The following is a 24,542-nucleotide window of genomic DNA, read 5'->3' as shown; positions in this document are numbered from 1 at the left end:
CACCGATCAGTGCGGAGACGCGCTCGTGCAGGAAGCGCAAACGTTAGACGTGCAATTCCCTGATTGGCTAAATGAATATTTACGGAAGTGTCACGGGAACGCGGCGCGGCAGCTTGTCTAATTTTTCTTTTGGCAGTATGCTGACAGGCAGTAAGACGACCACATGTCAAGTTTAAAAACTGATTTGTTGAAAACTTCCGGGACATTTAATGTCCTTGTTGGAGTGACAGGAAGCGTTGCAGCCTTGAAACTGCCTCTTTTGGTCTCCCAGCTTCTTGAGCTCTCCAGGGTGAGCTGCTTCATATTAATTAATGTTTGCATATCATGAATGTTTCTTTTTTTTCCCCCGTACATAGTTAGCAAATAATAGCACAAGCACCTATATACATTTATTGTTTATCTAAGTGGCATAATACGCATAAGCTCACCTTTACCGCAAGATGGGGATGTTAGGCAGCATCGCTACAAACGCAGTATGTTCGAGTTATTATAGCTCTTTTATCCAGCCGCAGAAAAAAAGTCTTAGACTTAAAAACCTGAACCAGCAATATCTGCATGTTAATTAAAAACCACAGCGGTCCTCCATGAAAATAGAGAAAACGACATCTGAAAACGTAAATGTTAAACGGGGGATAATATATGACAGTGTTGGTATTAGTGTGGGAATGGTTTTGCAATACACTAAATAAAGTGTGTTAGGACTTTTGTAGTAAACAGGGTGATGAAGCTATGCGTTTGCATAGCAATGCAAATAATTTTAAATTGTTTGTGTAATAGCGAATACGTGTAGAGAGATATATTTGGCCTGACTGTCAAACTAAGAATAATTGCTTCATTTGAGTTTAACATGGGAGAATATGCATGGATGCACACTCCATGGAGCAGAGAGACGTAATGCCCCAATCAGTCAACTTAATTTTCAACCAAATTATGTGGGATCACGCATGTCACTGGCAGCAGTATTGTCTTGTAAACTTCAATTAAAGTTCTTTTTTTTTAAATTAAACAGTCAGTTGTAGAAAAATCTTCTCTGTAACAAGTAGTATGACGTATTTATTTACTTGAGAAAGAATGAACGCTTCACCTGCTCAAGCCCTGCTAATTATAAAACAAATGATGAATTAATTTGAGCATACTAGTGGTAAAGGCAATCAAATGCCTACAGTTGTTTAAAAATACTCTAAAATAATGTAAAAACTTAGAGTATACAGAAATTCATACCAATGTAGACTTTATCTGCACTCAGTGGCTACTTTGTTAGGTACACCAATTAAGCTGCTTTTTAATGCAAATATCTATTTAGCCAATCCCATGGCAGCAGCTCAAGCATTTAGGCATGTAGACATGGTCAAGATGACCTGCTTAACTTCATCTGAACATCTGAATGGCGATGAAAGGTGATTTAAGTGATTTTGAACGTGGCATGTTTGTGGACCGCAAACAGGTTGTTCTGAGTATTTCAGGAACTGCTGATCTGCTGGTATTTTCTCACTCAGTCATCTCTAGGGTTTACAGAGAACAGCCTGAAAAAGAGAAAATGTCCAGTAAATGCCAGCTTTCTGGGTGAAAATGCCTTTGTGACGTCCATGGTTAGTGGAGAGTAATTCACAATCCCCATGTTACAACCATGGTGCTAGAGGAGTATCTCTGAATGCACAACTCATCGAACCTTAGCAAAACCCCACCCTGTGCCACACCTGTCAGCTAGAAATTGAAAAATGAGGCTACAGTTCATACAGACTCACCAAAATTGGACAGCAGAAGTTTGGAAAAATGTTCAAACGGTAGGGTGGGAAATTGGCATAAAGATCATAAAGCATGGATCCATCCTGCCATGTATCAGTTGTTCAGGCTGAAGGTGGTGTTATGTGTGGGGGATATTGTCTTGGCACACTTCGGGCCTCTTAGTACATTTAAATCATCATTTAAATATTACAGCCTACCTGACAATTTTTGCTGAATATGTCTATCATTCATGACCACAGAGTACTCATCTTCTGATGGCTGCTTCCAGCAGGATAACATGCCGTAAAGCTCAACTCATGTTAAACTGGTTTGTGAACATGACAGTGAATCCATTGTACACAACTGGCTTCCAGGCATCCACAGTCATCGGATCTCAATCTAAATGGGATGTGGTGGAACAGGAAATTCATACTACTGATGTGTCTCTCCCTCCCTTTTCCCCTTCTCTATCTATCTATCTATCCATCCATCCATCCGTCCATCCATCCATCCCATAGAGTTTTTCAACTGTTCTGCGCAAGTAAAATGTTGCTGTCATTTATGCTGTAGGTGGATGTACGAGTAGTCACTACAGAGCATGCCAAGCACTTCTATAATCCTGCTGAGGTCTCAGTCAAAATCTACAGTGACAAGGATGAATGGGAGGTAATAACTAACTTGAGTATGATGTTCTAATGTAGCCATTATTACACTGAAAACATATATAGCTATATATATAGAAAAGACAAATTAACATGACATATATAATCGATATGAAGGTCAGCTTGGGCTCTTGAAATGAAATAGGTGAAGGAATACCATACAGTGCCATACTGAGTGAAATGAAATGTGGTATGAGTTGCCCATTATTAACTTGAAAACACTGGAGTTACTTGTGAGAATTCTGAGACATAAAAACACTGGTTTAACTTATTATGCATTCCAGACAGAAGTGAAGATGTGACTGTGTAACTGGATGCATTTCAAACAGCATGTCTCTCATTTAGCTGTGGAAACAGAGATCTGACCCCGTGCTACACATTGAGCTAAGGCGCTGGGCAGACCTACTTGTCATTGCCCCTCTTGATGCCAACACTCTTGGAAAGATTGCTAGTGGTATTTGTGATAATCTGCTGGTAAGAAGATGAAATACTAAAGATTTTGCAAATAATCATTTATTGCAGAATTTCTGTGAAATGATTTCTGATTTTATGAGCATTTGTCCTTTCAGACGTGTGTGGTAAGAGCCTGGGATACCAGTCGACCTCTACTCTTCTGCCCTGCAATGAACACAGCTATGTGGCTGCATCCTATTACAGCCCAGCAGGTATCCAAACTGAAAGAGTTTGGATATGTGGAAATCCCCTGCATTGCCAAAAAGCTAGTGTGTGGAGATGAAGGTGAGTTTTAATATGAGGAACTAAATATATATTTAACCTCTGCTAATATTTACTTTTACTATTGACTCTCAGATTGTGAGAAATTGAAAAAGGGTTGAAATTTACAATAATATTTACATATTTATGTGGTTAATAAACCCCCCAAAATTAGACTTAGAATTATGCAACAGCAGATATCATATTCTGACATTTGTGAGCTTTACTCAAGTCAATGTCTTACAATTTCCTTAAAAAAGGACTGATATGATTTTTATGGCTCTACAACAGCTGGAGAGTAATATTCACACAGGTCATGGAGCCAGTGACTAATTTTACCACACCCGTCTTGGACTTTGCCTTTATTTTTTTATTTATTTATTTTTACTTCAAACCTGTAACTATATCTGTAGCTCATAAATTTCCACTATATTCATTTATACTCCAGGTGTCTTCACCTGGAGTATAAAAACTCATGCACATCTATATGATTGGACTACTTTTTGCAGTCAGGGGAAATTCCCCCATGCTGGCCGTTAGAAAAAAATGCCTCTTTAAGGATGATTATAGGTTACATCCTTCGTCTATAGCAGGAGCAAACACTACTTGAACTGCGCAGGCAAGAAACGTGACAGTAGTGAGTAGATCATATGACAAGGAGAGTGGCAGGTAACAGTGATTAGGCCAGGTGACACACAGCATCACAGGCAGATAAAACAAGAAGTTAAATCTCACCTTTAAAAAAATCGTTTCAAAGGCTAGTTTTTCTACCTTCTTCCTTTACACAAATTCTAAATTCTCCTTCACCAGTTGTGTTGCATTTCAGTGTCCTGTGGCTGTAAAAAGTACACTATGTACCAGCACACTGTGACTATTAGCTGTTATAGGTAAACAGACCTTAGCCCAAATCACATGCCACATGCTTCCTTTTTTTCTGATAAGGTGACTTATCCCAAGGATGGTTTTAGATTAAAGTGGCTGTTGAATTGCTCTTAATTACCTGGCGCAGTAGCCAGCTGTGTGGGAGGTCATATCAACCTGCTCAGTGCTCACTGTTAAAATGTGTCACATAAACCTTGACATAATAAATTACCTACCAGAAGCATATTTCAGTTCCTTTCCAAAGACTCTGTACTTAAGGGATAACTGTGGTACAAAGTGATTATCTAACAACATCTACAGCTGCCTCCCTCCTCTTTTTTGTAGCAAGGACTTGTGGCTTTCATTCTGTCATGTGGCTAAGCAAAGTATTAAGAGACTTAGCCAAACTATGTGAACATCTTACCAGTGTTTAGACGTGCTAGGATGACATGGCATGTCTTACAACGCAGGTAGTTTCAAGTATAACCCAGCACTCAAACTCACCACAAGATAAAAATGAATAGGCCTCGATGGAAAATGCTACACATATTTGACACTATTTTCTGTGGCTCTGGTAGAAGCTACTTTTTGTGCTGCGTGTGTTGTTGTGATCAACTTTGCACTCTAAAGCAGTAGACTGTTATAGCATAAATAGCAACCAAGTGAAATGTATAGATCGTACATGTTCTAAAGTTGGCATCATATACTTGTAGTTCATGTGCTTTCAGAGTTATGGTGCGATTTGTAAATGCAAAAACTTGTGTTGCATGGTCTATTTTTGGAAAAGGTGCTACCATTTTATCTACTTACCTCTTCACAACTTCCGTTCATTTCATTTTTCTTCTCAGTTGATACAATTTGTTGTTTTTTGCTAACTGGAGCTCATCTCCTAAAATGCTTGGATGGATGGATACCAATGCTGACAGCGCTGCTGATACTTAGCATTCATATTTAACATGCTGTGTGAGGCTGCTGCATCTGCTAAATCTATATCTGTAGCGACGGTGTCGGCTACTGCATTCTGAGAAATTATTTCTGGAAAAAACACTGTCCACAGCTGCAGTGTCCACCTTTAGTATAACCTAAAGTATATAACTATAGTCCATGTAAGTATTGATTATCCTGCTTCTAGTTGCCCTAGGCTGCCGTTCATTAAGCGGTGTTTTCAGCTAAGTCAAAAGAAGTTCCCTATTAACATCCACTAAGAGGACAGGAAAGTATAAATAAGAATAGAATGTGCTAATATAAGGAACTGAAAGTACTCATCTTAATGACTCAGTCTTATAGCAAGTGCAAAGAAAGTTGGACAGAAGACAAAAGGCTAAATATTGATTCAGTGGGAATAACTTCCCTTCACAATGTTATTCAAGGATATCTAACACTGGACTTTTTAATGTCATGTTTATGTGTTGGCTTTGTAAACCACTTTCTGTGTAGTGGAAAAGTAATGAAGTTTAATGAAGTATCACCTAGATTGTATAACTCAGTTTAAGACATTGATTGATATTATGTCAATTCATACCGTTGACCTTGGTACATTAATCTAATGACTAATCATTTTTTTATTGGCACAAACAACTGCAGATGTACACATGGATACAGTTAAAGCTTCAAAAATAATGTTCTAATCAATTCATCTATTTTGGAGACCTGCTGCAGAAAGTGTTATAAAAGAATAAATAAAATGGAGGAGCTGTGCCTATGAGCTTTGTTGCTAATAGTGCTGTCTTTTTGATGCATCGGTGGGGTTTGGCTCAGATTTATATGCAAACAGCTTGAGTGTAGTGTAGTGTATTTATGAATGTGAAGAATGTGCATGAGCATTTGCATTGCAATTGTGTACATGTCTTCTTTGTATTTTCCTTCAGGCACTGACTGATTTATAGTTTTCTGCAGAAGACATTTGTATAGCTCATAATTCTTTGCTTTTCCACAGGTAAAGGTGCCATGGCAGAAGTATCGACTATTGTCAGTCTTGTCAAAGAGTATCTTCAGAAACCAGATGAGTCATCTTTGGAGGCATGAACGTCATATTGTACATCCAAGCAAACACCAAAAGCCAAAGCAAAACAAACACTATGCCTTGTTGTCGGATTTGTCAAACTGCCACGGTCCAACACACCCATGGTAAACTCATTTACTTGCTTTCACCTGTTTTACTTCATAAATTCACTTCTTAGAATGTGTGGGTGTGTACAGAACATCATTGACTGACATCTCTAAATCCTCTTTTGGTATTGTTAAACCTGTTGGGGCACAGCGCCTTTACATTTCAGAGACGTGCATGGACTTTTTCAACATTAATTCCCATCATATCACCTCTGGAACCTGATCAGGCCAGAGGTTAAAAACAAAAAAGTTGGTAGTGTGAGACATTAATTTTTCAGCTGTCAGCATCAGTTTTTGGAGGTACATTTTAAACAGTTTTGTGCTGTTTTTTTGCATATTTATTTTGTTTAGATAGTAACACATTATTTGGTATCCCAAGTAACATAAAAGATAAGGTAGCAACAGCTGCATCTCTCAGAGATGACATGAAAGTGTGTTTTGTATTATACATTTCTTCCTTGACTTGAACAGACAGTTTGAGCCTGTTTACGACGTGCTCTGCTTGTTTTTCTCGGAAAGCCTTCCTCTGAATTTACCTTTGATTGTTTATTCTTTTTGTTTAATGTTAGCTGACGTATTCAGATGTAGATATAAGGATAATGAAAACTGCGACATTGCCACATTACTGTTTGCTAAGTACCACCCTAAATGAACATCTAATAATATACCTGTTTCTTGATCAAGAAACTGAAAATTTTGTCATTATCAAAGGTAAAGGGACAAAAGTGCAACAAGTTAAAATTTCAGTCATGTTTGTGAATGTATTCCAATCAGATTCATGAAAGCCATTGTAATTTGGGGTTTTCAATGGGTTTTAATTAGTTCTTTGAAGTGTCCTTTTTCCAGGACCGATTATTGGGCATAATCAATCATATCAGACATACAGGATGTGTCTTTAATGACTTAAAAAAACAAAAACAAACAAGAATTGGGTGCATGATTTTGAATCATTTCTAACTCTGGTTGGCTCTTCTTGTCGAGTTCATTTAAATTGGTTGTTTTCCTTTTAAGCATAGTCCACACATTTTCATTAGGGTTGGGGAAGGTGATTCCTGAAGTTTGCTTTATCTATTCCAAAACCAGGTGTAGTTTTTGGATTGTTGTCCTGTCCAGCTCTTGATTTAAGATAAAGTTGAAGGATTTGGAGGTAGTCCTCGTCCTTCAGTATTCTGCCAGTATTGCTAGAAGCAAAACAGCCCTAGAGCATGGTGCTACCACCACCATACTTGACAGTTGCTACAGTGTTTGTCCATTTGAAAGCCACACCTGTACTCCTGCAAACATACGTCTTTATTGTCTCAATCTCTGTCACGTTGTTGACCATAAAACTTTTTTCCAGAAGACATTTGGCTTGTTCACATGTGGACAGCTGCAAATTTTAGTCGAGCTTAAAGGTATTGCTTTTGGAGGAGGAGCTTCTTTCTTGGTTGGCACCCTCTCAGTCACTAAGAGTTGTAGTCAGTCACTAACGAGGAGTTATTGGACCTTGGCTTTGTTGACCTAAGACACTGAAGAACCTTCAGCACCAATTATTAAAAAATGTGTATGTATATATTTGAGCCTGTATTTATATTCTGACCCTGTGTGGATAAGAGTCAATCCAAAATAAATTCTTGTTTGTTTTTTAAAGTCACTGAAGATGAATGGTGAACAATCATTCCACCCTGGAATTTTTAAAATAATAAAAAGCCCCAAATTACCATGACATTCATACCCTTGATGTGTGTATGTAAACCTGGTGGATGTTCATATTTCTTTAAAGTGTTACGTGTGTAATGTATATAAAATAAATGATAAAATATAATGCAGATTCAGACTGCACTTTCCTGTTCTGGGCTCTGCATGATATTAGTAAGAGATCCTTTATATGGTCATATAGGGAACCATGACAAAAGTAAAAATATAGAATTCCAAATGAGTATAAAAACATTACATGAAACAAATAGTCATTAAATCCATGTTCTGGCCATGTCATCCATTATAGTGTGAACAACATCCTTCTTATTTAATTCTATAGATGCTGTCCTGGTGCCTGTGGGGTTAATTATCCGACACAAGGCAACAGAAACTCTTTTCCCAACAGGCAGTTTGACAGACTGGTTTTACTGCAGAACCACATAAAATAAAACTGTCATGATACGGATATCCTTGACTTGGTAACAACGATACATCCCCATTTAGTTTCTGCATTTTGGGAAATTTTCTTTGTTTGCTTTAAGATGGTTTGAGCTTTTTAGAGGAGCTTCCCCCCATGCTTTTACAAGATGTCCAAAGGGCAAGAGTGACGAAACCCATGGATCGCATTAATGTTAGACATGTTTATCTTTGTGAAAGCCCTCTATCTCATAACAAAGTGAAACATCCAGGTCTGGATTGTGTCCAGCGAAAACAGACGGTACACAACTGTCTTACTTGTAATAAACTGAAAGTGCACCTGGCAGGTGGCAGTTGTCTAGACAAGTAGGCCTACCCCCCCATTTAAGAGATCAGAGTACTTTTTATTGCAATCTAAGTCAGCCACGTCATGATATTATGTTGATCTTTTTCTTCCCATTACCCTCATTACCTTAAAGATCCAAGGTGTTATTGTGAACTACTGATCTTTTCCTGGTCACACAGCACAAGGAAGTCTCTTTATTTCCTTGTCATCAAACTGAACTTGTCTCTTTAGCATTAATACCTCATGTCTCTACTGAAGAGAATCCTTCTCTTCTAATTTGCAGCTGCATGCCGCATGTTTTGTGTGGGTGTATTTTTGTTCTGTTTGTTTTAATTTTTCTAGGTTGTGTGGAGGGTAATATTTTATCAGACTTTTTTCCTGCTTCCTCCAAATCCAGTTGGACTGGAGAGAAATTTGGCTTGCAAATAACTGAGGGGATTGTTACTGTTGAGCTGTCGAGGTTGCAGCACATGGAGCGATGTGAATGGCTCCCCAAATGAAAAGCATCCTTCCCTGAGCCATAACCTGTCCTGCTGCTATTGGCTGCTGGCTGATTCTGTTAATGAGGCTAGAGAAACATTACATCAGCCATTCTGACAAGGGGAGTGTCATCCTGGCCTTGATATCACTGTGGGGGAGCATGCAGCTTGCAGGTGTGCTTAATGGGAATGAACGGTGTGTTCTAAGAACTGGGTGCAGATCATGAAAACTTCAGATAGGTGATATGAAATGGCCAAAGTTGCACTTGCAAAAACATTTTCTCAGCTGCCAGTTTAACACATGCTTAACTAAAGATAGCTCCCAAATATCACAATCAATTGAACCTGTTGTGTTATTTGCAAGAATTTGCTGGTGAAACCGAAGAGTTTCTGTAAGTGCACACGATACCGTCAGCAAGAAAGTGACTCTGCAACATACCAGCTCATCACATGACAGTGTGTTGTCATATTTCAGCAGTGATGAACAGTTAAACCTTAGCTGTCTCAGTTACTTAACCCTTGGTGGTCTGTGAGACCCATGCCATTTAGAGGCCGCTGCCCCTTTAGGCAGTATATACCATCAAAACCTGCAAAATATGGTATAAAGATATTTACACTTGATTATAACTGATTTTATTTTTTTTCTATATTTATTTATTTATTTTTTTTATTAAAAAAAAACGAGAAGCACATTAATTCATAAATGTGATCGAACAAAGGTAAAGGGAAAAAAAAGATGATGGGATGAAGTAAACATCTGTTGAGTAATTTAACATAAAATTGTTTGATAGTGTTAATTGGAAAGCCAAAACTCTAGCGGGTCCACCAGACCCATGAACACTGGCTGAGTAACAAAAATACGAACACCACACAAGGGTTAAAAGATTACTCAACTAACTGGTATTAGTACAATTTTAGTTCAAAGTAAGCTCAAAAATTTTAAAATGAATCATTACTTCCATTCATATAATAGCAGCCTTATTTAATCAGACAGACACGTACAAACATGAGACATAAGTAGACAAACAAGTATGCAAGAATAACATGTCCACAAATCTCAAAACCAGCAGGATCAGAAATGGGAGGGATTTGAAACATCAGATAGCGAGGCTTTAAAATGTCCTGGGGCTGTAAAAATAAATTTGCAGTTCATTGAGTTTAAAAGGTCCAATGTACCTAAGCCATATTTATTTCTTGCTGGGGGTGTATGGGGGATGCCATTGGTTTAAATGAGAGACACCTAAACACTAGAAACATAACCTCAAACATTTAACTTTATCACAGTTATATCAACTGTAGACACAATCAACAACTTGTAGTTGTCTACTGAAACCTGAGTGTTGTCTTTTCTGTGATGTATCAGAATTATTCAGGTTAACTGTCTCGTTTAGCAGAAAAAATATCACTTGAACATCATATGACCCCTGCCACAAATTTCCTGTCAACATACAATAGGGTGAGGCTGTGTGTCAATATGTATGCACTAACACGTCCGACATGAGTGTCTGATGCAACCCAAGCAGTCTCTAGGCTCAGTGTGTGTTTGTGACCTCTGGGAATGTTTAAGCGTGTTTCATCAGAAACTGCATCCTGAGAGATCACCTGCTCTGCTCCCTGTGTCACCACAGCTTGCTTTACCCACTCTGAGATGCTTAAAAGTGGTAAACACCATGCGCATTCACTCAGGAGTGTGTTTTATGTCCATAAATAATATTTTGTATTATTTATGCACATTTTCCTACACTTTACACACAGATACATTTATACATGCACATCTTATGTCAATCACAGTGTGTGGTGGCTTTAGAATTTACTCTAAAAGCTCTCTTACAGACCACAAACATGGAAAGGCTGTAATCTGTGTATATAATCTGACTTGGACTAGTTGAGAATGAGTCAGCATTTCCCACACGCTTCAGGATTTGAGTCAACCACGCACTGCTGATGCATTTATTGCTTTCTTTGTATACCTTCTTTCACCTGGGATAGAAACCTTTTGTAAAGAAAACGTGACCCATGTTGATAAATCCTTCACTGAAATCCTCTATCTTAAAACATTCATATCTGTATATGTATGCGTATTTAAAACAGGGAGGTCTCACAGGGGGAAATGCCCACTACAAATGCAAAACTGCAGATTCCACTGCGAGTTAATTTGTGCGGAGCTATCCGTTAAGAAGGGGTAGCCGTTTGGGCCTCTTTAAATAAAAACAAGATCAAATCAATCGGTATCTTTTCATCCTGTGTAATCATTTACAGACTTGGCTCCCAGCAGTTGTTCTAAAAGTGTTTGAGTTATTTCTGACCTATTTATAAACATGCTTGTCATGTCTAGCTTTACATGTCTATCACATGTCTCAAAGCTATGTACTGTATATGTTTAATATTCCTTTTTTTTTTGTTGCCTTGTATGTTTGATGATGTGTGAGTCCCCTTGATGGCTTGTGTTGGATGCCCCAGAGCTGTAATGCCATAGTAACTGGAAATGGGAAGATGTGAGGAATGATCCATTGGGGTGGGGGGTGTAATTCCTCACATCAGGTAGAAAGATGCTCCTTGATGAGCATCTTTGTACCTGTGAAACCCCTTGGGACTTGTGGAAGCAACCAACTTGTCTAGACTAAACTGTGGCACCCCCATAGGACACATAAATTAGACTTTGGCTCACAGGTGAAGAGGGACATGATGCAAGTGCTACAAGACATGAACTCATCCAGATGTCAAATCAGTGGAGAGTGTAAGAATTTAGGCGTGCAATATATAATATACATGTATTATATTATAAAACATTTGATTAGATTGAAAGGTAAAATGCTAGTCATGAGTAATGACAAGAAATTAAAAAAAAGTCTGCCCGGGGTAATGGCTGACCTGAATTTAACTTTGGTCAACTATAGTAAACCATTAACTTTATTAGGATGAGATCGACCCATGCAATCCTCTGCCATAAACGCTTCCTTTAGATGAAGCTATTTACATATATTGGATTATTTTTGTGTCAAGTCATATATTTATTTATTTATTTATTTTAATTTCTGAGAATACATGCACCCTGCCATTAATAAGTCTAATCAGTAAAACAGTTGATTTTGACATCAGTGGGATGTCTTTAAACCAGTTTTATTGTTGCAGATATATTTAAATATGTATGTTCCAAACCCTGGGCGTCTTCTGTGCCTTTTCGCCACACGGTTGAGTATGCAGTGACTAGTTCACGTAACCGTAGAGGTGCTGTGGGATAATGACTTGCATGTAAGTCAACACAAAGATAAAGAACGGGGAATTATAAACACGTGATTTCCTTTATTGCTCCGAGACTGACATGTCCGATTCTGACACTCAGGCATGGGAACCGGGCAAAGGCGCGAAGGTGAGACAGATTCAACCTGACACACGTGTGTTATCTGACAGGGTGTGGCAAGGGGCAAAAAACACGACTCTTAAGTTAATTTCGGCGGCAGCAGCAGACAGTTGGCAGCCGGACATAAAGTCACTGAAAGCGAGAAAACATGACATGTGAAGAAAACAAGCCGTGGATAGAGGGAGGGTGTGACTCCGCCTATTGATCAAAGACCATCCTCCTTCCTTTTGTCTTTTCTTCAGTTTGTTAACTTCTCTAAAAGCCTCGTGGACTTCGGGCCAGCCGCGCAGCAGTTTTTTTTTTTTAGTAGGCTGTGCTGTCGCTTCATTTGGTGGGATTGACGCATCTGGACTGACCCACTCCACGGGCGGCGGAGAGATTTCCCCACTTTTTTCTTAGAAGTTTCATGGAGTCTTTGTGGAAATCATTGATCACACGGGTGAGGTAAGGAGAGTTGTTCGCAGTTTAAAGTAACTGACGACTGATTATGATGCAGACGTGCGTAAAGTCAGAAAAGCAGGACCGGTGAACCTTTTAGTAAAGCTGTTAGAGTGCGTCAAAGAAGGTGGAACTATTTCATACAATCGAGATCGATTTGTGCATCCTCTTGTTGTATATATGTGTGTGTGTGTGTGTGTGTGTGTGTGTGCGCGCGTGTATGTGTGTTTGTTTGGAACTTAGTTTGGTTTTAGTTTTGCCGTGGTTTACGAGGCTTTCGCGGCTGTATGGAAATGACTCGCTCTGTGAGCGAAAGTCAAGCTCTTACGCCCGTCTTATTTTCATATTATTTGCGTCCTATTAAATTTGGCAGGTTGTTCTTCTCGGCAGGTCTCGTACTTTCACATTTTGGCTGAGAAGCAAATATATGTGCATCGTAAGCTACAGCTCACGAGGATGTCAAGAGAAGCTGAGAAGAAACTTTTTTTTCTCCTCGTTCAAGTTCCGTTTTTTAATGTTTGGACGTGAGCCGTTTTCATTGGTTAAGTCTAAGACATATTGGAGGAAATTGATTTTTTTTTTTTTTTTTATGTCACACGAACTTGCGGAGATCTTTCAACACATCCTGACCCGAGAGACTAATTGGTGATCAGATAAATGATTAATGATTGCTAGACTAGACTGAAGTAAGCTTTTGCCTTTTCACTCTTCTCTCGCGTGGTTTTAAGCCACGGGCGTTTTGTTTTCGAAAGTTACGCTCTCCATCACCCTTGCCCTACAGATCATGGGAGTGGGAGGACACACAAAGGCGCACGAACACAGACAGGCACACATTTTAGAGTGCGGTTTTTAGTCCGTTGAAAACAGCTCTGCGCAGTTTCCTCCATGCACATAAACCTCCTCGCCATATACAGATAAGCCGTCACACCACTTTTGTGAAAGGTGTCAACAGGATGAGAAGATAAGATCTCAGTGCTGTGCTGTCATTAGACTGGAGAGGGTCACTGTGTGGGATTAAAGAAAAAAAAAAGTCGTTTACATCTCTAAACCTCACCAAGAGTTTCAGTTATTCTCAGAACGTCTTATAATTTTTTTTACATTTACAGATTGTGCTGGCAGATGTTGTATTTGCTAAACCTCTACACTTTAACTGTTGAGCCAAATTTCCACGCGTTGTCGGCAAGCAAGTGCAAATAAACCTTTGTATAATTTATAATTTATCTCCTCTATGACCTCATCGGTGCCTGCACATGCTTGCATGGCAGATCACGTGACGACGTTATCTTCTTTTCATCTGCTCCAAGAAGCCTGACTGCGTTGCGATCCACACGTTGCGTTGCGCCTTCTAAAAATGCCAGATTTAGGAGATACGTACGTTTATTTTTTATTTAAATTTTTTTAGAGAAGCGGCATTTTTCCTGGAATAATTTTCCTTGGTGTGATTGTTAAATTATCACTTTTAAAAATCTTCTTTACGTGTTGAAAACAAACACGGTTCGAAAGCTGAAATGTTGAGCATGTTTAGAAGATCTTTGACTGTTAGTGCTGATATCTGCGATGGCTGCTCCACAGCTTGACTTGGGTCATGAGTGGCAGCAGTTTAAGCAGAGGTTGATAGATAGACAGACGTGTATATCTATGTATCTGTTATCTGTTATATATATCTGTATCTCTTAAAAATGGGATGGGATGCATCTAGCGTCTTACTGTGGTGAAGGTTTTGTATTCCACATTTAAACAGACAAGCCCCCCCCCCCCCAAACTCTCAATCATTTACTTCCAAACTGGAGGCGGGCTTTCTGTTCTGCTTTCCAATTCTTACACTTGCAGAACCTTCCTTGAGAGAGTGAAGTGAAAATATCAAGAATGTGCAAAAATACTTTTTTCTTAGAAAAAAAAAAAGGTAGGGGGGTGTGTGTGTGTGTGTGTGGGGGGGGGGGTGTCTGATACTGCACTGTGGTCACTGTGGCTAGTGTTTATCACTTTGTGGATTACACATCTGTCATCGCAGATCATTTTTGACTGTGTTCATTTACCTGCTGAGCCCAAAGTCTTGTTTGGATTTTACTTTTAACTTTCATTTTAAAAAGCTGATAGGAGGAACTGGTAGCTGACTAGTTTCAGTGTCAGGCGTTACCAAAAAAAGTTTAGTCATTAAAAGCTAATCAGCAAATTCCCATAAATAGGAGTCAGATGCAAAACAGCGCTGAAGAAGTATAACAAAGAAGTACCTACAGTATGACCAGAGGGCTGTGGTAATAAAATGCAGAACAGCAACAATTCCACTTGTTTTGTCTGAGAATGTAAACACGAGATGAGAAGTGCATGCCAGATCAGGCGATAAGTCCTACTTCGACAAAAACAAGCCTAGCCTTTTTGATACGATCACGATGACACATTGACATTTGAAGTAAGCCATGGTAAAACCATAACACATCATGTATGACTCACAGAAATGACAACAGTTGTGCTACAGTATAGTTCTCATTTTTACAGATGGCCTTGAAGTTGAGACTGCTCTCAGTCACACCTGGATATTATGTTACCACAAGTAACAGTTGGAGTGGAGGTGGTACAGGGAGAGCCAGTCGGTTTGGCACAACATGTGTCAACTATCTCTCTGGCAGTTTGTGGAAAACCTTTCTCAAACCTGAAATTTCTCCTTGTACGAGAATTAAATTGTAACTCATTGTAGGAACCATTTATTAGCCGTGTGTACTTTTTTACTTTACAAGGTCAAAAGGAATGAATTACAAATAATTTGGTCCAGTTATTATTTGTCTAAAACTGTGATTTATGTGGTTACGCGATTATGTGTAATGTGAAGGAGTGGCATGGAAACTATGTTTAGGGCTGCAGTAGGAAGACGTGATGAAATAGCGATGAATGTACACCAAAGATTGTTAAGTATCTACATGTTGTGCTCGCATATGCATTACAGCCTTTTTACAATAAACCCTGAAGACTCTTCGTGTTTATTTACACCAGTGACCTGTGTGGTGATGGTCTGAGGCCATCTGGCCTGGGTGGGGATTTTCTCTTCCACGTGATCCCCACACATTCCTCATATAGTAACTTATTTTTCATGTGCAGGACTCCTATTCCACCATTTATGTGCGTGAGTGTGATATGTGAGATAAACCTCAATTATTTTTTTTTTAAAGTCACGTCGGTTCTTATCTCATGATGATTCTGCTGCTAAGCATTTATTTTTCCGTAACACACTTCGCTGCTATATCTGATGTCAACACAGTCGGATTGATTCCAGTGCTGAACAAACTTTTGATAGTTTTCAATGAGAAATGCCACGATCTAATGTCTTTTTGTTTTTTTGGCAGGTCTGGAGCGATATTGATGAATCATCATAACAAGGCTACTACATGATGAGCAACCAGCCAATGCAAACCCTCACTGACCCAGTGTTTCGAGCCAAGATGCCATTATTTGACCGGACGATAGCATCTGCAGGACTGTCAAAACCGCAAAATATGTCTGGTTTCCTGGGCAAGCAGACGCTGCCGTGCCATGGGGCCTTCTTTGCTTATGACCCGAGAGGAAAAGAGGGAGCGGGATTCACTTCTCCTTGGAGGAACTCAAAGACATCTCTGCTGAATGACCGGAGTACTATGAGTCACCTCTCTGGCATGGAGGGAAACCATCTGATTTACAGACACGACAGCAATTCTTCAGAGGAAACTCAGTCTTCTGCTACGCGTCACACCCCGGTAAAACAGGGCTTTATGAGGTACAAGAAAAGTCCTGAGATCAGCAGTCCTACAGCTGCAGCGTCGTTACCTATTAGAAAACAAAAAACTGGAGGTGAGACTTCATCATCCCCATCTGAAAACTCTGTTTACTTAGCGATTCCCAGGCCGGTTTACAGACATAATCCCTGCTGTAATGAACTGGGTTGCATGTTAGGACAACGCTACAGTGTGGAACATAGCTCTCCAAGGATACCAAACACTGTATATGAGCGTGACTGGATGCAAACTGATGCTCACTACGCTGAAAAACCATCTGTTGAAAGGAAAGGACAAGACACGGCGCTTCAACAGAGAGTCTTACAGTTTGAACACAGCACAGATACACTGAACTCATACAGCCCTGTTAGAGGAAGAACTTTGCCTACTGTGATTGAGCCGCACTACAGCAGTTACCCCTGCACCCCAACTCGTCCACTGTTTGGTTCTTTAAGTGAGCATAGCCAGCCTTTACAGACTTCCCCCAGAGGCTACCCCAGCCTTTACCCCTCCCACCCTACATATGAGCATATGACCTCAGAGGTTTATCAGGAACGTTCTCCCATGTCCAAATATGGCCAACTAGCGCAGCACCAAGTGTTTTACTACCCCCAGGCAAATGTGGAGGTAGAAAACAGAACCCAGTGTAAAGATAGTGGCAGTAAGCAGAGAGAAGATGTTGCTGTTATTCATAAACACACAAGCTCAAACCCTCGGGAGCATTACATAGTGCCTCAGTCGCTTCATGCTGAAATTCCTTTGCCTTTGCCTAGCACTGAAATGTTGCCAAATCATTCCTTTATGCGGGGTTTGAACTATCCATGCTATGCTGTTCCAAGACTTCATTTAAATGCAAGCCAAATCAGAGCCCCCCTAAAAAGGCAACATGCATCACCTACTTTTCACCCTAGCCACAAAAATGTTTCGCCATCCAGCCAGCATATGGATCACCCCATGGTGTCCGCCAGCAGTTTACAAAAGGACAAACCCAAGCACCCCGCCCTTCATGTTGACCACCTACCCATTTCCTCACCGTTCCTACCTGTGACTCAAACCAGCCCTGCCAGACGTGTGAGCAAGCCAGGTGTCTCACCATCAGTTATAGAAATGAGAGGATTCTTCCCCCCTCTCAACCGCCTGCATATGGACCCACCCATCCTTCCACCACTTGGCTTGAATGTGGACAGAGTAGTGGACTATTCCTCCTGTGACTCTCAAGTCCCTTGCCCGACTCAGCCAAAAAACATTCCAGGTTCCCCAGCCGTGTGGCGACCTCAGTCCCCCAATCGGAGTTCAAATCGGATCCACACAGACGTGCCTAAGAGTGCAAATGTCCAAAAAAGTATTGATTCTCCTGCTTTCAAAACAGGAAGCAAACACAAAAGCTCTGTGTCCAGTCCAGAAACCGCTGTTAATAAACAGTGTCTGAAGAGGAGCGTTTCCCATTCATCTTCACCTGTCAAAATAAAAGAGGAGGATAAGGATTTATATGAAGTGGAATGGACCAGGAAGAGACAAAAGTTGGAAACGGAGATTATCCGAGAAGGAAATAAGAACGACTCTCCTCCTATGCCAGTTATTGACAATGTTTTCAGCTTGGCACCTTACCAAGGATATCTGCAGGGAGGGATATCTGGAGCTGGAGCATCAGGGAAAACCTGTCAGTCCTCTGAGCAGCATGAAGTTAAATCCAAGCCAGACAAAGAAAAGAAGCAAGATCAAGCTAAACAGGAGCCTGTTGTGTGTCTAGTTTTTAAAGAAACTCATGCTAATACTCCAAAAGAGAAAAGTGCTGCAGAAGCTGTTGAACCCAAGAATGTTAAAGTAGAAAAACTAGATAAATCAGATATCAGCAGCTCTACAGATGACAGCATTAGTCCAAACAACAGCAGCAAAATGGAAGTCAAAAAAGAGCCCACAGAGACTGCTTCACCTGATGATGGACCTATTTTCTTAAAAAAGACAATTGAACCTGAAGAACATGAAGCTAAGCCCTCTACAGCAGATGAAAAAAAGACTTCAGATGAGTCCAAACCTGCTGAGATGACTGCACAGACAAACTCGACTTCTGAAGGTGACACAAACGCAACACAACACAAACAGGAGCTCACCCTTCCCCCCAAACCCACGACTCCACTGCCTGGGAGCAAACTAAATTTCAAAAACATTCCCCCTCAGTGTCTTAAACTTTCCACCTATAAGATTATTATCCCTAACGGCAAGAATTATTTCCCTGTTCCACCACCACAGACGCCGACTGCACAGCCAGCAGCTGAGTTCATACCAAACCAAGATCTCCAAATGCCCGCCCGCAAGCATTTCTTTGAGCTGCACCAGTCATTCTGTAAGCTTGTGTCCAAATCTGTGTCGACTTCTTCAGAGCAGGACCTTAAAAAGTGGTTGTCCCAACTGAGACTAACTGAATCGCTGTCTCACGCCACCAAAGTCCAGAAAGTGTCCTGCCTGCTGGGGGTAAAAGCCAGAGAGGCTTGGCTCAATGAGGAGATGAAATCGGCACTTGACACGGTCTTCGACAGGTTAAGAGAGTACTCGATCCAGGAACGCTGTCCTTTTCCGCACGTCATGCGGACGGGAGCAGTGTTTCTCCCCATGCTGGTGGTCAAGGAGCTGCTGTTTCCTATGGTCCACGGCAGCTTCATTGACCAGGTCCTGCAGGAGCACAAAGTCGAGCTGCGACCCACCACGCTCTCTGAAGAGAAGATCCTCATCCAGCTTCATAAACGAGCCTGCTCCTCCAGACTCAGGAGACTGATGTCCCTCAAACACCTGCCCAACGTCTATGCCGACGCGGTCAACCTTCTGTATTATGTCTGCGTCTGCAAACAGCTGGGTGAGTGTACATTCACCACAGACATACCGAGGCAAACCGCTATGGTTGCTATACTTACAACACTGTAGCCCTTTAACGATTAATTCCCCCCACCCCCCCAAAAAAATTAAGATTGTATTAGGAACTGTTCATTAGAAGCTGTGAGGGTTCTAATGAAGACTTATCAAAATACAGGTGTTGCAGTGAGTCCTCTGTGTGCTAATTTCCCGACAGCACCGGACACAACTGTGTGAAGAAATGTCCATAAGGCCAATGGCTTTAAAAATATTTTACAAGTAATTTAATACTACCTATAAGCTATTATTTATGTTAATTAGCTAAGAAACAAACCAAATATAAAGTATTCATATAAAATATATCATCTCAGTCATTAGTGCAAACTATGTTCCTACTTGTAAAAAGAAATACATTATAAAGATTTGTAATTTCTTATTGTTAATTATGATGATTCATTTAGCTTGGTTTTATCTGATGAAAATCCTTGTTTCCTTACTATAACTTTGATAGCTTTCTAGGAGATCCCTTTCGGTACACGATGTGAACTGATGACCCTTTTAGATATCATTATAAAGCAACATATTTCCTTCAAAGCATATTTTCTGCATTAATTGGCCCTTTTTGTAAGTAACCAATCAAAACAGAAGAATTATTCAATATAAAATCCATTTATTTTTTACAGAATCAACCTCATCTGACGTCCAAAAGAGAGTCCAGGTATTTTTTTTTTTCCTGTTGTCCCTCAATCTCACTACTCTTTTGCTTTTTTCCTGATTTAGAAAGCAGGAAATTTTTCTTCTAACCTTCAGTAACAAATCACAAGAAGCTGCATGATTACACTGTGGGTGGGTATAGGGGGAAAGGCGCTAAGCTGGGCTGCTTGGGGACATATGAATTTGTTGCCTACTTACAGCACTGTAGCTGAAACAGAGTAAGGCAGGCTGGTGGATGACATTATGAGGGGAAGGAAGTGAGAGGCCGCTACACACAAGAGGGATTAAGTGTGGCACATTTTTTTTAGGTCAGAGGTCTTTTCAGAAGATGGTGACTTCATCCTTTGTTGTACCATCTCTAACTAACCCACATCTACACTGCTTAGTGACAGAAGCGGCATTAGGCAGTTTCTGAGAATGAGAGTGTGTAATGTCCAAAGAACAGGACAATAGTATAACACCAGTCAAATCTCATGAAAAAAAAAATCTTCCCTTCCTCACCTGCCTGTCTGTGTTCTCCACCCTCTGCATTTCTGATAAGAATGCTTCAGTCTTGTCACAAATATAAACTGATCAGACACACCCTTAAAACCAAGTGCCAAATATCGAACAGGTGCTCCCTGAACAGTTCTGACCCATTCCATCTGGGGGTGTCTTACAGTTTCTGGGACCAGGATGGGGGTCATCTAGATTGCAGGGTAGGTCCTGTGTTTGGGTTGGAGTCAGTTTTGAGACTGGGTTAACATCTCTGGGTTTAAAAAAAAAAAAAAAAAAAAAAAAAAATCCGAATACTAATACAAACTTACGTCCCTTTAGGACATTGTACAGTAACAAGGTGATTGGGTTTATTCGTTTTATCAGTCAGTGGTTTTAATGCTGTCGCTGATTACTGTATAGTTTCTTAAGATATCTCAAGTATTCAGCAAATGTTGAACATACTAAATAATAACAGTGCTCTCTCATTATGGGTGGGAAAAAATGTTACATACATTAACTAAGTTAACCAACTTTAGTCGAATGAAATATTTTGAGTTTTTATGTAGTTAGTTGAAAATACGAAGATTATAGAACATCAATAGAGTCGTCCTTTTAAAAAAAATAAATAAATTTTTATAGTTGCCTTTTATTTTGTCTGTCAACAGCTTCGATTTTACATGTATTTGCTTCCTGAACCTACTGAACTTGGCCTAATTGAACTGCTGTTCACTGCTGACATAGGTTCACATGGTTTTGGAGCACTTGACTCTAGTGTCTGAACATTTCCGTTGCCCTCCTCTTGCCTCACTGCTGTTTTATCCGTGACTGATAGCACCCCTCGCAGCAGCTGACTTTTTCCCAGCCTTCGTGTTTATTCCCGTAGCCTTTTCTTCCATCTTTGCTGTAAGGGTGTTTCGTGGTGGAGGATCATGATGTGCAAAAGCCGAAATCCTTAGTTTTAGGTATGAAATAAAAGCTCTTTAGGAAACCAAGTATTTTATATTTCCTTGTCAGAAATCCTGAAAGTCTGTTTCTGACTTGCTGCTCACTTGTAACTGTCCCTGATCACTGCATAAATTCTTTTACCTCTAATCTTCCCATGTTATGAGGAAGCAGAATGCTATATTTATCTGTGATATTTCAGCATTTGTTTTGAGCTCTCTTGTTGGCATTTTCCCTGTGTTGCAGGATTAGATATGGACTCTGATCGCAGGGAACAAGATGGAAGCTGTGAAGCGTCTAACAGCGGGAGGGTTCCTGTATTTTCTGACACCACTGCCTCCGCAGCCTCGCACTCAGAGTTGCACCCACAGAGATGTTCAGAGGATGAGGAAACACAATTGCATTTGAACAGGAATAAAACTAAAAGAAGAGTAAGGAGCAGTTCGAGGCGTACGTTTCTAGACAACAGTTTGTCAGATGAGGAAGAGAGAGGGGATAAGGACAAGATTGTAGCTGAAAGCACTGTCAACACAACTGCAAAGAACAACTGCAGTGCCCATGAGCCCCAGGAGAGTGATAATAAAGGGACTGATTATATGGTTTCAGAGCAGGATCCATATATTTCATGGATGTGTCCTTTGGAGGAGCTATCCCCATTCCCGAGTGACGCAGAAACGGAGGGATCTTCCAGCATGTTGCACGTTGGTCAGTCCTCACCATCAGTTAAATCTAAGGAAAACTCTAAGAATTGTTCAGGAGTCATTGTTAAACTGAGGAAGATACTTAGTGAAGGTCTAAAGAGAAAAAAAACTCGATACCAAGCAGTGTCAGAGTCGGAGACATCTGCTGATGCTTCCATCTCACAGACTGATGACGGGGAGAGTGTGATCGGTGAGGCCGACGTTCACAGGAGGACACCCAAAGCAAAGCACAGGTGGGAGAGAACAGGAAGCTTTTCTCATGCTTTAAGACCCCTCGGCAGCTCTTCTAAAAGAAAACATAGATCACTCTTGAAGATCAAATACTGTCCCTACTTGTCTGCCTGCCACAGCGCCGAACACAGGAGGCGATGGGTCCTGCGTTCAGCTGTGCAGAGGGCTCAGAGGGCCATGAGGTTCTGCTACCCTGAGTTGGTAGGAAAGAGGATCCGCCATCTGTACGAGGAAGTTGACAAATCAGAGGTGTGGTACAGAGGAGAGGTGCTGTGCATCCACGAAGCTCACCCCAACCCCCTTAAGACCATATTTGAGGTCAGGTATGACAGCGAGCCAGAATGGAAGTACTACCTCGAGCTTCTCATAGACTATAAAAAAGGCTGGCTAAAAATTGAAGACTAGTTTCCAGGCACATATACACAATGCTATGACACCTCTGTGAGCGCAACGACAGCTGAGCAATTTTTTCCTTAACTTCTTCTTCTTCTTCTTCTTCTTCTTCTTCTTCTTCTTCAAAAAATGAAGTCGCCTAAAAATTGCCTGTTATATAAGCACAAAGTTGTGCTTTCTTTAGTGATGGGCTATGTTCAGTGTTCTTTTTTTTTTTACATTCTTATCATTTATGCGGTAACTTTATTTTAATAAATTAAATTTTGATGACATGAAAGAAATCACTGCCTCACTGTGCCCCTTTCACTTTTATAAACTGTGAGCATCAGTGGAGTATTTATTTTTTTAAGTCATCCTGACCTTTCTTTTGAAACAGTGCAGCAGAGGGAAATTAGTGGCTTAATGTAGTTTGAATGAGCATTACTGTCAAGCACCGTACTGTACAGTACCGTAATGCAGTGCCAGTCACATATAGCATTAATGCAGAAAACTGATCTTGACCCTGATGATGCTGGTTGCCTTACTGTAAGTAATGTAAAGACAGGTGATGAATTAAATTGAAAAACTTTGACCCTTATAGTGACTCAAAGTGCACTTTGAGTCAACTCAAATTTACACTGCAAATCAATGCAAAGTTGCTCTGAGCCGCCACCTTTACCCATTTCTGTTTAGATGGAAATGGTCTCTTTCAAGATGACAGTGCCCCCGTACACAGAGAACAAAGGTTTCACTGAGTGGCCGATGAGAATGATGTAAATAATATATACTATGGTTGACGTAACCAGCTTGACACCTATGGACGCGCTCTTGGATGCTCTCTCAACCACCATCAGCAAAATACCAAATGAGTGAAAGCACTAAAGTCAAAACACTGAATAACTTTGAGAAGCTTGGTCCAGTCCCTCCAGTAGAGGAAGCTCCTTTAATTTTTCAACCCTTTGTAGTTTTTGTGTTGAAACTGCTCAGGTTTTAAAAACACAAGCCGAGTGTGCTGTATACAGTCAGTGTGAAACTTACGACTGAACCTCAAATCGTGGTTTCATTTTGTATGATTTTCCTACTTCTGCAGACTGAATTAAAACATTTGTCTCACCATCGTGTTTTGTCACTTCTCAACTCTAAATATTCAAGAGAAAAAGGAAAAAAAAAACAGTGTTAAGACTTCTTGTAAAGCTATAATGTGTTCCTAAACGAATGAATTGAAACCTGATTAAAGCAGGATGATTATGTTAGTTTAAGTCATACTGTTCGAATCCTCAAAGCACAGGCCAAGGAGAAGGAGCGGCAGCAATCTTCCACATCAGCTTATTAATCAACCATACACCCAGAGTGATGCTGAAAAACTAGTCTGTGTATTTATTACTTCTAGGCTGGACAATTAAAATTCATTATTATCAGGCTGTCCTAAAAACTCCATGAAAAACCTCCAGTTCATCCAAAATGCTGCAGGGAGAGAGTGCATATTTCTGCCATATTGGCTTCTGTTCATTGGCTCGCCCAGTAAATCCAGAATTGAATTTAAAATCCTTCACCTCAGATACAACCTCAAGCAGCATCTTATCTTAAAGAACTTATAGTACTATATCACGCCAACAGAGCATTTTGCTCTCAGACTGCTGGTTTACTTGTGGTTCCTAAAATATTTCAAAGTAGAATGGGAGGCAGAGCCTTCAGTTTTTAAACTCTTCTGTCGAATCAGCTCCCA

General features: G+C 40.3%; 2 protein-coding genes across 6 annotated transcripts; both read left to right on the top strand.

Annotated features, from left to right (window-relative positions):
* The first annotated feature begins 51 nt into the window (after positions 1 to 51).
* Positions 52 to 7,881, top strand: ppcdc (phosphopantothenoylcysteine decarboxylase). Its single transcript, XM_031747488.2, has 5 exons — positions 52 to 289; positions 2,296 to 2,391; positions 2,733 to 2,861; positions 2,957 to 3,125; positions 5,899 to 7,881. The coding sequence occupies exons 1-5, from the start codon at positions 164 to 166 to the stop codon at positions 5,985 to 5,987; spliced, it is 609 nt and encodes a 202-aa protein (XP_031603348.1). The 5' UTR covers positions 52 to 163; the 3' UTR covers positions 5,988 to 7,881.
* Positions 6,015 to 23,932, top strand: c7h15orf39 (chromosome 7 C15orf39 homolog). 5 transcript variants are annotated; one of them, XM_031747312.2, is made up of 4 exons: positions 12,420 to 12,795; positions 16,128 to 19,383; positions 20,063 to 20,097; positions 21,759 to 21,901. In XM_031747312.2, exons 2-4 carry the CDS (start codon positions 16,170 to 16,172, stop codon positions 21,762 to 21,764), a joined length of 3,255 nt encoding a protein of 1,084 aa, XP_031603172.1. In that variant the 5' UTR covers positions 12,420 to 12,795; positions 16,128 to 16,169; the 3' UTR covers positions 21,765 to 21,901. The 5 variants fall into 5 exon arrangements, with proteins under 5 accessions (XP_039470100.1, XP_039470101.1, XP_031603172.1 ...); XM_039614166.1 differs by lacking the exons at positions 12,420 to 12,795; positions 20,063 to 20,097 and adding an exon at positions 6,015 to 6,089 and having other exon boundaries at positions 21,759 to 23,932; XM_039614167.1 differs by lacking the exons at positions 12,420 to 12,795; positions 20,063 to 20,097 and adding an exon at positions 12,280 to 12,360 and having other exon boundaries at positions 21,759 to 23,932.
* Positions 23,933 to 24,542: the final 610 nt, after the last annotated feature.

Source organism: Oreochromis aureus, linkage group 7 (genome assembly GCF_013358895.1).
Source record: "Oreochromis aureus strain Israel breed Guangdong linkage group 7, ZZ_aureus, whole genome shotgun sequence".
NCBI lineage: Eukaryota > Metazoa > Chordata > Actinopteri > Cichliformes > Cichlidae > Oreochromis > Oreochromis aureus.
Note: the sequence above shows the minus strand (reverse complement) of the source record. Positions and strands in the feature narration are given on the sequence as shown.